We start from the raw sequence: 15,499 nt of genomic DNA, 5'->3' as shown, positions 1-15,499 counted from the left end.
GTTACATGAAACAAGTTTTTATTCTGAAGTTAAGAAATTTCTTTTGAACGGTTCTCTTTGTTTGAGAATGAAATGTGAAGATAACAAATAATAATCATGTCGAAAGTCAAATTGAACAATACAGATTTTGAGCAGAGCAAACATGGACCTTTGAAACATCAGAGGTGGGATTAGATGCCATGGACGAGTAAGCATCTCCTGTCAACCAGTCATACCCATTCCGTGCCCCTTGTCATGTTAGGGTAAACGTAGATTGTCAGTGTCAATCACTGTCGTTAAAATATGTACAAACAGGAAACTTGAAGTATTCCTTTATATAAAATAAATCATAGAAATTGTGACTACTCTTTATTATGGTTACATGTAATATAAAAAGGAAGTATATAAATGCATTAAATTTTCAGTAATAAAGTAAGATGTTTACACAAGGATTGAACAAATCGAGTAATTGAAAAAAAAAATTTCTCGGAGGCCAATGTTCTAGCATACTATTTGTTAAACTCTGAAGCCAATGCTTTCAATCGTATCATGTTAATGATCTTTTTGGCAAGGTTGTAGGCATCATTGACAGAGAGAGCAATTTTGGCAATCAGTGCAATGCCATCTGTTGCAAGTGCGGCAACAATCATAGTGGCAACCAGTGCGATATTTTTGATTCGTTCCATCCATGACATTTCCGAAAAAGCAATTTTAACAACTTTCCAGAATATGCCAAAAGAATAGGTGTCTTTCAGTAAATTGAAAATGGCTTTTGCTTTTCCCCATGCATTTCCTGCTGCCCAGGTCTCAACAAATTCATCTATGATTCTTCTGAAAGCCGGCTGTTGCACCACTGGTAGGATTTCTTCGATTATTTTGCGCATCAGGGCCTCATCGTAGCTTACTTTAATTCCAATGGCACCGAGAACCAAAAATACACTTTCAATGAAAATGCTAGCTATTTGGTAAATAGTCGCAGCTGTGATGGCTTCTATCGAGCTAAGCTGTATGGGCTCAAGGAACTTTCGGTTTCCACGCTGAAAAGTTGCTGCAGTGCTCGTAATATCCATCGTAAATGTTTCTTGATCGACGTATTCAGATATTTTCCTGTAATCATCCTCTGAGAGAAGCTTTCGGACATTTCCTCGCAATTCTGCATCTGAAAGTTTGGAGATATCAGCAAGACGGCTCGTCAAGCTAGCTTCCTTTAAAGCGCAGTTCCTCATTAACTCTTCTATTTCCCTACGCTCGGCACTTGAACATTCTTTTAGGGAAGGTTCCACGATTTCTAGTGCAATCTTTAGCACACCATCGACGATAGTAGCTGCAAAGACAATAAACGATCCAATCGTTTCATTTATAACTAAACTTGATTCCCTGTTAGCAATTATATACAATATTGAAATTCAATACTTCTTTAGAACATGCATAAAATTCACCAGAAATTTACCATAAATACTTGAAGACCTAAACTTCTACATGCTGCGTTTTACATTATATATATATGCAGTATATAATGTACAAACTTTAATTGATGGATAACTTACTCATTTCTTTTCAAAACATTTTCTAAAAATCTTAATAATGCAATCATTTATAAAGTTAAAGTTTTCTCTCTAACAAAATAATAGATACATTGAATTGGAGCAGCCATCTTCTCCATTGTTGGTTCCTAAAATAATAAAATATTTTTTTTAAGATACTGATTTAAATAATCCAATCATTAAAAAAAAAAAAAAATAAGCACTTGAATAATATTTATGTACACCACCACATATTTTTCTTAAGTAAATTGCAATATAATCTCTTCATCGAAACATTTATTTACTCATAAAAGGATTTTTTTTTCTGTATTTGATTCGTATAAATTTATATTAAAAAAAGTCTTAATGATACATTTTTGAAAAAAACCTAATCTATGCTGAACTGATAAAAAAATTACTACCTTTTTTCCAGTTCCTAGGTTAAAAGATTGTACTTATCTTTGAAATCTCAGCAGATGTGATCGTTTATATATATATAGCAGTTATGTTGTAAAATGCCGCCTACTAAATCTTAAGAGGACTGGTCTAATTCTCATTAGTTGTATCAACATCCAATGAAAAGACACTTTAAAATTACTTTTATTCTTATTCCATCTGTTTCTTTTCAATAATGGACACATTTTGTCATATGGCATAAATGGAGATAAAAAACAGTATTCAAGCTCAATGTCTATTAAAACAATACAAATCGGGAGCAAAGCAAACACAGACCTCCAAACACATCAGAGGTGGGATCAGGTGCCATGGAGGAGTGAGCATCCCCTGCCGACCGGTCACACCCGCCGTGTGCTCCTTGTCATGATCGGGAAATAAAGGAAAAATCCGTCGACAATTCATATGTTAAAAAAAAATTAAAGAAAATTTACCCGCTTACTGAAATATTCTCATTTTGTTTACTTCCATACTATCCCCTCCCAAAGAAGTTGAAAGGGATATAATAACGTGCTTGTGAGTGATTTAGCTGGTGAGTTCCTTCGTAATAAAAGTAATACAAGGAATGAATGCAATTTAATGGAATGCTAAATTATATAAATAATTTTCTTATTCTGACGTGTTTTCCGTCATATTTGTATTGCAAGAAAAAAATGAATAAAAAAAATAAGATACATTTCTATTCTTTGAAATAAGAATACTAAGATTTCTCCAGTCAGGTTCACTTTCCTCGACTAGAACTTACTGGTAATATCAGCGGTAAATATACCAGAAATTTAAAAGTTTTAGGGCTTATGCTGCATCTTTTGCTAAGTAAATAGGGATGGGGATGCTCCGTTTGCGGTGTCCTTGTTCTGCATAATTTATAACTATGAGTATCTTACGTTTTTAAGAGATTATAATAGCAATTCACATCTTAATTGCAAAATATGTCAACAAATACATGTATATCAAGTGCTAAGGAATAAGAATCCCTATCAGGGAAATTTAATAATTATAGAAAATCAATAAATAAATTGATAGGGGAAGATATGTTGTTGAAAACATGACAAAAAGATCAACCAAAAAATAAGTAGTCTTAGACTATTTATCTATTAATTTGTCTATGTATGCCAGTGTTATGTACACTCCAAGGTGTCGATCGCTTTTACCATCTTAACACAACGGTAATTCAACATGAAATAAAATAGTTATGAAGATACATGCATGTAAAGAACCGTAATTAAGCCCAAAAGTCCAATTAAACAATAGAAATTGCTAGCAGAGTAAACACAGAGCTCTGAAATTAGAGGTGGAATCAGGTGCCATGGTGGAGTAAGCATCCCCTAACATTCGGTCACACCTGCCGTCTGGATAAATAGAAAAATCCGTAGAAATTTCAATGTAAAAATAATTGTGTAACATTTTTTTACGAAATACTTTAGTCAACATTCGACCTAACGATCCATTGTTCATGTATTTGAAAAAAAAGGTCATTGTATCGACCACAGAATTTCCGAAATGTTGACATTGATCGAAATTATTGAAATCCTTGTATCATCTACTTATTTGTCAGTTGTCTGTCTCTTTTTAGAAATTGTTAGTTTGTAGAATATGATTTTGTTTATCGAATCAATCAACCCCATTTGCAGTTGATAATGGTAAATTGCTACATAAATAAGTTGATGATAGAAAAATGCACGTGAAGTATTCCTTTTATATCATGATTTTCCCTGTCAACAGAGGAATGATTAGGCAAGAGAGCAGACTGTACGCCAGATGAAGGGTAGGTCATCACGTTTATCATAAAGTTTAGTTGTTGTGTTTGTCATGATCACTGTCTTTCTCTAGTAAAACATCCAAATATCAAACAAATGTGTCAGACTCTGTGGTATCTTTTATTTCGAGTCAAATGGCATAAATCGAATCAATATAGGAATAACAATGAATATTGTAGATATATCTTAATGTCAAATTTAAGGCCAAAGCAAGAGTCTTCTTTTCATGTAGAAGTTTATAACTAAATTCTGCGTCATAAGAATGCAACAACATGTCTGCTAATACTGCTGAAACTACAATATACGTGTACAAATCCAGCACAATATAAAAAAAACTGTCCTCTCCTGATCTTCAACTAACAAAACGACTAATTAAAAATATAGGAAAGTTTGTCTAATGTTTTCTTGTTTATTTTTTTATGCAAATGATTTATCAATTTTATAATTAACAGTAATTGATTATCATAGGGGAATGATCAAAGAAGAATGACTTCTTTCAAAGTACAATAAAAATTTTCCTGCATCATCAACAGAGCCCTGTCCTAGCACCAAACCCCTTTTCCAGTGGTCATGAATTTCACAAATCCGGTAAAGCACCCTTGCGTATTACAACTATGTGCTTGTGCAGTACCCTGCAAGATGACGAAGAGCACAGAAGACTGAATTTTTGTTTGGTTTTTGCTCAACTTCCGAGGCCCTGAGAGAGGCCCTTTCTTCTTGTTCCTCGTCATCCCCTAAGGTTTAGTTATCGGAACGACTTAGAATCACATTTACAACTGTCAGGTCCATGTTATCATCATAATTATAGTCGTTAAAACAACTGATTAATAATTACATCATCTGCTCCTCAACATATAATTCGTCCCGAATGATATTGTTACATGTACACATTTAACATTCCCTTATACATGCATGCTCTTGGCTTGTTGTGCTTTATATTGCACTCCTTCTGTGAAGTTAGTACACAAAAGATACATGTACATATAAAATTATGGTCTTTCTTGTCACCTGCACTACATGACTAGAGAACTTCACATCTCCAGCTTTTAACAAATCGGACAATATCTGGAATCTTTACGCTTTTTGAACTTTTTCCTCACCTAGGTTTGCCCTAAAACAAACAAACAAAAATTTAAATTCAAAGTTATGATATTGTAATTGATAACATGGGCGGATACAGGATTTGTGATTAGGGAGGCGTGGATAACTTCGTTCAGGCAGGGGGTCTGGGGGCCGCCTTAAGGCCCCCAGTGGGGGCCCAGGGGGCGAAGCCCCCAGAAGCTCCTGGGTTTTCGTGTATTTTAAGAGTAAAACCAGGCACAAAAATAGTGGTATTGGTTAGTTATATACTTAAGTATGGCATTATTAATATTAGTCATATCATAGTTTGAAAATTTTAGGGGGGGGGCGTGCGCCCCCCACGCCCCCCCTTAAATCCGCCAGTGCTTTCATATATAATGTATAGTATCATATCCACGCTCTGAAATTGGTAAAGTTGACGAAAATTCTGTGCAGGACAAGTATGATATTTGCATTTTAAAACCCCTTAATCCATTTTCTGCCCGGGGGGGGGGGGGGGGTCAGTCCACTAAACCCCTACCAGGGCTCTGTTTAACTTTTGGACCTACTGGGGGCTTGAAGCGGCCCATAACCCCGGACCCTATGGTTTGACTCTATAGAATGTATTTAAAGTCAAGCTACGCCCCTGTCAGAATAATGCAGCTATGATGCGTTGAAGTAATTTCTCACATCACTTGTAAAACTGCATTGTTCGGTAATAAACTGAGAAAACAATACACACGCGCACACTGCAATGTGCGCGTGTGTATTGTTTTATAAGTTTATTACCGAACAATGCAGTTTTACAAGTGATGTTTAAAATCACTACAAGGAATTTACTTATAAATAACTTTTAGTCCATATCCACGTTATTATAAAAAGAAGAAAAACAAGTCACCGGCACAATAAATGTTCATATATGGTAACTAGTCGGACGAGTGTTTGGATTTCTTACAGAACTACAAATTTCAGATTAGATGTTATATATTAAGATTTTAACACACAATTACGTTTTGTACAGTATTTTCAATTTTACGTTTACAAATTGCTTTAAATTAATCCTTGTACTTTCTTTAAATAGTTACATGTACATTAATGAATAAAAACGTCCAATAAATATTTTAAATTTCCCTCTGTTTACGCGGTGCTTAGCATCGGAGTCGTCATAACTCTCAGAATATTGACGGACAGACTAGATAAAGTCTACAAAAAATCAAATAAATAAAAATAATAATGAAGATAAATAAATAAAATTAGAGAAAGAGAGTATATACGAATTAAAAAGTAAATCATATTCTTTTTAAATAGTTGTACACAAATCAAGATTAAAAGAATAGAAATTTAAAAAAAAATTATAATAATAAGAAAACCATACATTTTTTGCAAAATTCTACTATTTAAAATCAAAGTGGATCTTTCAAATTTAATTCTATGTCATTTATATAGGACTAATACATTTAATAATTATAAATGAACATGAAGTACATTTAGGGGATAGATTCGTTAAATAAATCAAGTAATTTATTATATTTCGTCGATTTCAAAGATTTAATAGTCTTTTAATTTTTAGGAACTAGATGATCTTTTCAATACACACTTTGGGTTGGAATCAGCTGCCAATTCACACTCAGATTTTGAGGAGGATCGTTCAACAAGCGATCAGGACGATACACCCTCTGATCCGAATAGATTAGACCGAATACGCAATTTTGTTCTCTCTCAATCAGGAAATGAATTGTCTGACTGTGAGAGTGAAATTGAAAATGACACCCCTTCAGAACTGAATGACATTAAACAAAATTGTAAATGTGGTCAGCGTTGCTTTTCAAAGTTTGAGAATTCCGTAATTCTTGACCATGTATTTAATGTTAGAGAAATGGAAAAAGATGTAAAAGATTTATACATCATGGGTTCTATTGGCATTGCCGGGTCATCTGTCACTCGAAAAGGATCAAGAGTCCGGAACTCGTACCACTACAGTTTTAGAAATGTGAAAATTTGTAGATCGACTTTCCAGTGTTTATTTGATGTCGGGAAAAAGTCTCTCTCTAATCTCTTGAAACATTATTCAGCAAATGGGGCCGTCCCTAGACGACATGGAAATCATGGAAGGAAGCCGAAGCATGCAGTCAGTTTTGACGATGTACAGAGAGTGGTAAATTTCATTTTGGGCTACGCCGAGGAACACGGCCTCCCTCAGCCTGCAGCCCCTAGAGGTAGGGATGATGAGCCTCCCATTTTTCTTCCTTGTAATTCGACGAAGAAAGCTATTCATGGCCAGTACAAGTCGGCATGTGATACAGATGATGTAAGGAAAGTAGAGTACCACACATTTACAAATATATGGAACTCCTGCTGTTCACATATTAAAATATGCGGTCCTCGATTTGATGTTTGTCATAAATGTGAATTGCTGAGGAAGAGGGTACTTGATGCAAGATCAGAAGAGGACAAATTAGAGGCCTTAAGAGAATTTCAAAATCACATCGATATAGCACAGAAGGAAAGATATCTCTACAAAAAACTGGTTAAAGATTCGCTGGAAGAATTGCAAGACATCGATCGCCTGGAACACCATAACCAACCGTTATCCTCTGATATGACTAAAGTTCACTATACGTTTGACTTTAGCCAAAGTGTTGCTTTGCCTCATCATGCACGTCAGATGGGACCCCTATATTTTCTTACTTTAAAGAAAGTACACATATTTGGTTTTCGAGTTGACGACAAACCTATGCAATATAACTACTTGATCGGGGAAAATGAAACACTTGGACTGGATGGAACGCATTCGCATGGTCCAGATACTGTTATTTCCTTGGTGCATCATGGCCTTGGCAACTATGGTTATGGAGAAAAAAAAGGGTGCTTGATACATGCTGATAATTGTGCAGGTACACACACACACACACACTCTCTCTCTCTCTGTTTATAACCGTAAACCGTATCACGATTATGTGTAATAATCTTTTAATCCAGTGTACAATATTAAATGTAGAAATATTACTAAGCAAAAGAAAGCAGTTTTACAACAGCACCTCATCTCATTGATGCGTTGTAAGTTTTTTAAACACAAAGAATCTAATATATTATTTTGTTGCAGTACCATTTATAATTTTTTTAATAAATATTCCGCCTTTAGAATATTAAATCTCTAATGTTAATTTCCGGGGGTGGGGTGGGGGTGGGGGGGGGGGTATTATAATTTATGACATATTGACTCTGTATGAAGGCAACCTAGGGGCTTGTATATTTAAAACTAAATGGCGAGAATTTTAAGCAGTATACGGACAGTATTTGTTAATTTTCATTTGGGTTTGAATCATGTTTGAGTGCATGAATAAAAAAAGTATTTGTACGTTTCACTTACATCAAGATAAAATGCCATTTAAAGATAAATACAACATTCTCTAGTAAATTATTGTTCCTGTATTTTCAGGTCAAAACAAGAACAAGTTTTTGATTGCGTACTTTGCATGGCGAGTGATTACTGGTTTGCATCATCAAATTACTTACCTGATGCAGGTAGTTGGTCATACACGATGTCTGATTGACGCAGGTTTTGCAAGGGCAAAAAAGCTGTTCCGTCGCACAGACTGTGATAGTATGAGTGAACTTCAGAGAGTTTTTGATCATTCTTCAACAACAAACAAAGGTATTCTCTACGACAACGGAAGAGAGTCTACATGGAAATACTACGGTTGGAAAGAGTTTTTGGGCCGTTTTTTCAACTCATTACCTGGTATTTCAAAATACCACTCTTTCCGATTTCATGTGGACTTTCCAGGATTTGTATTTGTAAAAGAAAATAGTGATTCGGCCGAGAAAAAAATCAAAATATCAAAACCAGATGGACTTCAGCAGATTCCGGGAAATTTTCCTAGGGAACTTGCACCCCTCGGAATGTCTAGAGAAAGAGCTCAGTATCTTTATAAGAAGGTCAGACCGTATGTACGTCCAAGATGTCAAGATGAATTATGCCCTCCAGCCCAGACTGAAGAATAGCTTACCTAGGCTATTTATTTTCCATTAAAAATGTGACAAATGCCATATTTTGTTTATTTCACAAACAACAAATATTGATTGTTAAACATTTTTTGAAAAATAGAATTAATGCAAAAGAAAAACAATTCTAAATAGTACTCTGTTCATTAAAACCGTAACTTCACCGGGGTTGATATATGACGTTTTTGACGTCAAAATACAGGATTATGACGTTTTAGCCATTTTTGCACTCCTTTGTAACCATAAAATGAAGCACTTATCATTAAGATATACTATTAAAACTTATATATTCTGATTCCTTGCGTTTTATTCTACAAGAATCAGCAAAAATCTGATTTTGTGATTTTTATGTCATAAGACCCCTTTTCTCATACACTGGCTCAAGTAAATTTTATGGCCATCAACACTTTAGCGAAAACTACAAAATGCCTTAATATTTTGCCAAAAAATTATATCATCTACAGCCCTCCCACCTTAAATCATCAGAAAATTATATCATCTACAGCCCTCCCACCTTAAATCAGAAATAAAGAAGAAAAAAGTGCCATGTGTACATGTTTGTTTCAATTCTACAGGGTGTCCCAAAATATATGATACCATTTGAAATACTTGCCACAAACACATTTCTTGGCCAATTTCTTTGATATATGTATCGAAAAATATTTGAATAAGTACAAGATTTTAGCAAAAAAAATATTTTAGCAAAAAAAATATTCCAAAAAAATTTTCACACTAAATTGCAATCGTAACAAATTTACATCAAACTTTTGCAAAAAACTGCAATTTCAATTCAATCAAAATAGATTATGAAAAGAGCTAGCTACCCTCAATTTGAAACTGTAATTGTCAATCCTAATCTTAGGTTACTGCTGCTAAACCCAAACCAGAAATCTTAACATATATGTATAAAAGGTTTACCTCTGGTGAAAATCCAGAAGTCAGTAACAGAGACAGACACTGCTGTCTCAAGTTAAGGAATTTTGTGCAATGACTTGGCATTATCATTACACAGATAGAACGTCCTTTAGAGGGCATCATTTAAAAACCATGGCATTTTTTCAAAGTGAACTCATTTTGTTGTTTTCCTTTTATTGACTGTCAAATTAGGTGAATAAAATTGGACGGTATCTGCAATGTTTATAATGCTTTTGTTGTAATTCAATATTCATTACATAAGGTTTTACAGAATCTTGAAATGGTATCGTATATTCTGGGACACCCTGTATGTCTGTACCAGATCTTTCGATGAGAGGGTGATAATACATAACAAAAAATATTGATGTTAGTTCCAGAACAACATGATTTCTTAGTCGGACCCGAGAAACTGTTTGTTTGAGGCTGTTAACTAAAATGTGATCAGTAAAAAAAAAACAACCATGCATTCTTGCTCTTGACTAGATGGAGTCTTCCACCTATTCCTACTTTTTATGATCGACTCAAGTCAGTCAAATTTGAACTATGGGGTATGAGATTGGATTAATTGCCATAATATGGATTATTTCACACATACAGAAATCAAGTACATCCGTAAAGCGCTTGGCATTTAGAATTCTTGCAATTTTTTGACATTTTGACAAGGGAAAAATGCACGATTGTTTGTCATAATTTATCCTTTTCGTCAATATATACTTACTCCAAGGAAGTTATGTGGTATTATTTATTATGCAAGATCCTTGGCAGATGTGCAGCGAAAGCAAGAAAAAATTGACAGCTAAGTTGATATTTAGCTTAATTTCCTGTAATGCCAAAATATGATATAATATCAGAGATGTTCTTGGGTTATTTTATTATATAGCAAGGTCTTCAAAAAACTACTTAGAGAGAGAGAGATGAGAGGGAAAAATTTGCGTACAGGATCTCCCATAAGCAGTATTTACAATAATTATAATTTAATGTTTGTTAAGGAGTCTTGAAACAGACAACATATTTACTAAGTAATCCTTAGTTATAAATGTGTGAGGTCGATACGATTACTAAGTTATTGCATAGAACACTCGTGTCTAAATAGCTTATACATAACTGCATCGCTATAATAAAAATATCATCTTTATATTATTATCCCTGTGTCAACATTTGCATATCCTTTATACGTGTATATCATGATTCAGCAGCCAAATTAAAAAAAAATGCAATGGGAATTAGAGTGAACAAGTTGCTGTCCTTTAAAAAAGGACTGTAATACGTGGACCATATGCATGTGTTTCTACACGAAATTCAAAGAAAATTTCTAGATTTATTTTTTTTTTTTACAAATTGTAATTAAATTTATTTTTTTTTTACGTGTATCTTGTAATTTTCATCGCTATTTAAGTCTGCTTAATTAGGCTGTAATGATAAAAAAAAACATGACCTTGAAATTATGTGAATATGAAATGTTCAGTCTAATTAAAATTAGATGTTCCAATTCCGCTACCGCTTCTCAAAAGAAGCGGCAGCGGATTCGGAACATCTAATTTTAATTAGATTGTGAAATGTTGATCTAGGTATCTATCACAATTGTAAACACTGGTAAAGTAGCCTTTAAAATTAATTAACAACAGAATTAAAAGAGGCCTAATCGTGCAGGTGTCGTAATGGTTGAATTGTAACTCCGTTGGCGGATCCAGGAAAGGAAGGGGGTTCGGATGTTGTAACCCCATTTATTTTTGCAGAAAGAGAGAGAGAGAGAGAGAGAGAGAGAGAGAGAGAGAGAGAGAGAGTGTCTGTTTTTTCCTGTAGGATAGATATTTTTAGGTCTAGTATTTTCAATAAAATAATTACTTCAATCTCTGCCCTTTCTGCTCTCTAGATAGAGTTTTGCTTATTGCTTTTCTCCCTGTACTTTCACAACCCCGGCCTCGGGCCTCGACCATCCACACGTAACATGAAAGATTTCACTTCGATCATCGGAAGATTCCGGCGAACGTACATAGCTATTTTTGGACCATCTTCTGAAGTAACTAACTTTAAGAAGTATGCATAAAAGGTCATGAAAGGGAGTATGCATAAGAGAATATTTTTCTCCTTATATTATGGGGATAATTTAATCAATAAAGAGAAAGGTTCAAAATGTTCCCGTAGTTTGTTGGGGAGGGGGGCTTACTTTTTCTTAAAAAAATAATCTTTTGTTATAATTTGAATATATAAGTTTTGATTTGCATAGGAAGCTCCCCCGCACTTTCTGTTGCGGGAAGGTTCAAAATACGGACAATCAAACATTTAAAAGAAATCAAAATGTACCGAAAAGTTTAGACGAAGCCCCCTACCGATTTTACAGTGTGGTGCACAGGTTGTTATTTTAATTTATTTATTAATTGTTGCTTGTCAACTATTTTTGGAGGTTGCCCCCTTTGAAAACCGTTGCTACGGACTTGAATATAAGTGCCTGCAGTGTGACCTAGAACTCCTCCCCCTTTTTCAAAAACTGCTGAATCTGACCCTGTACTGGAGCACTAGAGGGTCTCGGTCCTAGAGGGTCTCGAGTTATCTAAAACGATGCTAGGTTATCGATTAACTCGATCAATTTAAAAATACACACCCAAAAAATTATTATGTGTGTGTGTGTGTGTGTGTTTTTCTCTGTCTCTTTCAAATAACGGAATGGTTAATATACAACACCTGCAATCGTAACTTCTCGGCAAAACAACGTGTTTTTCCGAGTTCGCCAGAAGGTCTGAGAAGATGCGTCGCACGTGTGTAGACATAGGCTATTTAGTCTTGCAAGCACAGGTGTGTTCACTGTTTGCTGGTGACGCTTAGACTGGTGACTGTATTTGCTACGTACATGAAGGACTTTACACCAGTTTCATAACATGTGCAGTTTTTTTACTAGTGAAAATTGGAGTAAATTAAAAGTCGAGTATGGGGTAACCCATATCTATTCTTGTTACAACGACCGTCAATGCATCCATGGACTAGTTCATTGGTTACTCTGAAAGGTGGCACAGGTCAACCTTTCGTTAACATTTTCTACAATGAACTGCCTACTTTGAGTGATTGTAGTTTCATAGCAAAGTTGTTAAATTTTATTCCCAATTGGCCTATAGTTTTGTCATTTAATAAAATCGGGCTATTTCGATACATTTCGATTTATACGGAAGATATCCTATCATTGGAAAGATAGATGGTACACATGTAGCTCAGATCTGTAGTATGCAGATTTCTTTTTCTTTTTTTTTTTTGATGTTTCTCCCTCTCCCCCACCTGGAAAAACGTTGCTACAGGCCTCTATCAAGCTATATTTGGATTGCTGTCAATCAAATTATTTTGCGAACCTTGATGCACAAAACTAATGCCGGTAAATCTTTTAAAACCTAGTAGTTTTTAATTCAACATGTTCAAGCTGTTAAGCTATCTATATAAATTTTTCCTACTTATTTAAAATGCTTGTACCATAGAATTTAGTTTGTATATAAGGATATATGTATTAAAGAGCAATTCAGATCTTGGTTACAAAGAATAAATAAATACAATGTGCAGATTTTAGAGCGAGGTTTGCCAATGATTGGCATATTCTAATTCGAAGAGGGCGAATTGTTCTAAGGGCAAGTTGTCTTAGAGGCGAACTCTCTAGCATTCTCGCGCATGCGTAGCCTGACGTAAGCCCATGGCATCCGGTTTAACCCCACTTATATATTTTCTGCGTGGACCTCAGGGTCCACGCAATAAATTGAATCAACATTATAAAAATCTCATGTCTATAAATTTATCCCGCCTCAATATTTGCTAAAATGATCACCCGAGCGTAAAATTCTGCTTTTCTTCTCTAGAAGCGTAGTTTTCCGCGACATGTATTATGTTTCAGCAGTCAAATGGTTTCAAAATATATGCAATCTGTATTAGAGATACATTTTTCAATAAATTATATATGACCAGTTCAATTAGAATGAAAAATTATCTGAGATGAAAAAAAAATTGCAGGCTTGTTTATAAACTCTAATTTGTATCTCGTGCCAACAAGATGTCATCCTACACACACATTCAAGGGTGTGTCTAGAGGTCTAGCCACCAAAATCCACCGCATCTGTTCATACTCTGTCTTGTACCAGGAAGAGAGCAGTCTCCTAAAGTTCCATTTATGCAGGCGAGACTACAAAGCCAACAACGTAAAACTGCATGCTGTTGATGAGTTGCAGACAAAAAAATATCTATATTGGATACCGAAAATTCATAAAAATCCTTACAAACAAAGATACATAGCGGGTTCCAGTAAATGTTCTACCAAGCCTCTTTCTTTACTCCCCACTAAAAAATTTGAAATTGCAAAATTTTACCAAATTCAACAATATAAAAACTTAGGACTTTTTAACTTTATATACAACCATTTCCCACGATAAATTAAAGTCCAGGCTTTTTGATATCATTGACGGCTGCTTTTTCAATAAAAATGGAACTCGTAAATTTACTTACATGTACCTTGTCATTAGTCATTTGGAAAATTATTTTGTTAAAAACATTCTGATTGTACACACAAGTACTTTGAAGCTGATATTATAAAGATGCTTGAATTTCTGATTGACAATATCCATGTGGTTTTTGGAGACCAGGTCTTCTATCATCTTTTTATTAGCACACCTATTTTTTTGTACTCACCTGAAGCAGAATTTGTTCAGTCAATAGAAAACACTTACTGTGGCCTTCAACTCGATATTTAGATATATCGAAAACGTATTGTCAATTTCCGATGGTTATTTCCATTCTTATGTCGATACGATATGACCCGGTGAGCTTGAAATAAAAGATATCACAGGGTCTGACAAATCTGTTTCATATTTGGATATTTTACTAGAAAAAGACGTTAATAGTAATCTAACAACCAAGTTTTATGATAAACGTGATGACTTTAACCTTTCAATCGTCAACTTCCCTTACTTATGCAGCAATATACCTTCATCACCTGCATACGGGGTTTATATCTCTCAGTTGATATACTCAAGAGCATGCTCTACATATTTCTAAAACGAGGTAAGTTTTTGACAAACAAGTTGATGAAACAAGAATATCAGCAGTCTCGTTTTAAAGTCGTCATTTCGTAAGTTCTATGGTCTATACAATGTGACCGGTCAACAGGGGATGCTCACTCCTCCATCGCACATGATCCCATCTCTCATGTTTTAGAGGTCCGTGTTTGCTCTGCTCCAAAATTTTTATTGTTTAATGGACTTTTGAGCTTGAATACTGATCGTTATCTCCTTATATTTCATTTTCAGCAAAAATATTTTGTATATACATAACACACGTCCCAGCCAGGTCAATAATTACGTCATAAATACGGTTTTCGGTTTTCATCATAGTGGTCTTCCTACCGGTCACGGTAGCTAGTGACGCTCGCTCATAATCGGGCCAAAATGAAAAAGGTGAAAATAACTAACAATGAAAAATCTCAAAGACAATACAAAATTGTGAACAGGACATAAAACACGGTCCCCTGGAAACTCCAGAGATTGAATTAGATGCCTAAGAGGAGTAAGCATCCCCTGTCGATAGGTCACACCTTGAGCTCTGTATGTTGATCAGGTAAACGGAGTAATTTAGTATAAAACAATAACCTAACAGTTGGTGTGAATAAAGGTAAGAAGTAATATAACACCCAATGATAGATTGTATTTGCTAACTATGACATTATAACGCCCATATAAAGTTTTCGAAATGCTGAATATAAACGAGGTTGTTGAAATCCAAATAACATTTACTTATTTGCCAGTACCCTTCCCAACTACTCGTGCTGTTGAGTATCGGATACGT

At 34.7% G+C, this 15,499-nt stretch overlaps 2 protein-coding genes across 2 annotated transcripts; one reads left to right on the top strand and one right to left on the bottom strand.

Annotated features, from left to right (window-relative positions):
- Window positions 1-333: 333 nt before the first annotated feature.
- LOC133187109 (uncharacterized) lies at window positions 334-1,942 on the bottom strand. Its single transcript, XM_061322468.1, has 3 exons — window positions 1,925-1,942; window positions 1,615-1,651; window positions 334-1,303 (listed from the first exon to the last, which is right to left on the bottom strand). Exons 2-3 carry the CDS (start codon window positions 1,640-1,642, stop codon window positions 489-491), a joined length of 843 nt encoding a protein of 280 aa, XP_061178452.1. The 5' UTR covers window positions 1,643-1,651; window positions 1,925-1,942; the 3' UTR covers window positions 334-488.
- Window positions 1,943-3,713: 1,771 nt separating this feature from the next.
- LOC133186983 (uncharacterized) lies at window positions 3,714-8,814 on the top strand. The gene is made up of 3 exons (XM_061322361.1): window positions 3,714-3,720; window positions 6,385-7,665; window positions 8,211-8,814. Exons 1-3 carry the CDS (start codon window positions 3,714-3,716, stop codon window positions 8,774-8,776), a joined length of 1,854 nt encoding a protein of 617 aa, XP_061178345.1. The 3' UTR covers window positions 8,777-8,814.
- Window positions 8,815-15,499: the final 6,685 nt, after the last annotated feature.

The sequence above is a fragment of the Saccostrea echinata genome, unplaced genomic scaffold, assembly GCF_033153115.1.
Source record: "Saccostrea echinata isolate AGI-Se365-2 ecotype Australia unplaced genomic scaffold, CSIRO_AGI_Sech_v1 ptg000014l, whole genome shotgun sequence".
In the NCBI taxonomy this organism is placed as follows: domain Eukaryota; kingdom Metazoa; phylum Mollusca; class Bivalvia; order Ostreida; family Ostreidae; genus Saccostrea; species Saccostrea echinata.
The sequence above is the reverse complement of the archived record's forward strand: the minus strand, read 5'-3'. Positions and strand labels throughout refer to the sequence as shown.

Coding starts and splice junctions, on each gene's coding strand:
- LOC133187109 (XM_061322468.1), bottom strand. CDS start 1,642: ATGGAGAAGATGGCTGCTCCAATTCAAT. Junction 1,304..1,614: donor GATGGCTGCTCCAATTCAAT/GTATCTATTATT, acceptor TTGTCTTTGCAG/CTACTATCGTCGATGGTGTG.
- LOC133186983 (XM_061322361.1), top strand. Junction 7,666..8,210: donor ACATGCTGATAATTGTGCAG/GTACACACACAC, acceptor CTGTATTTTCAG/GTCAAAACAAGAACAAGTTT.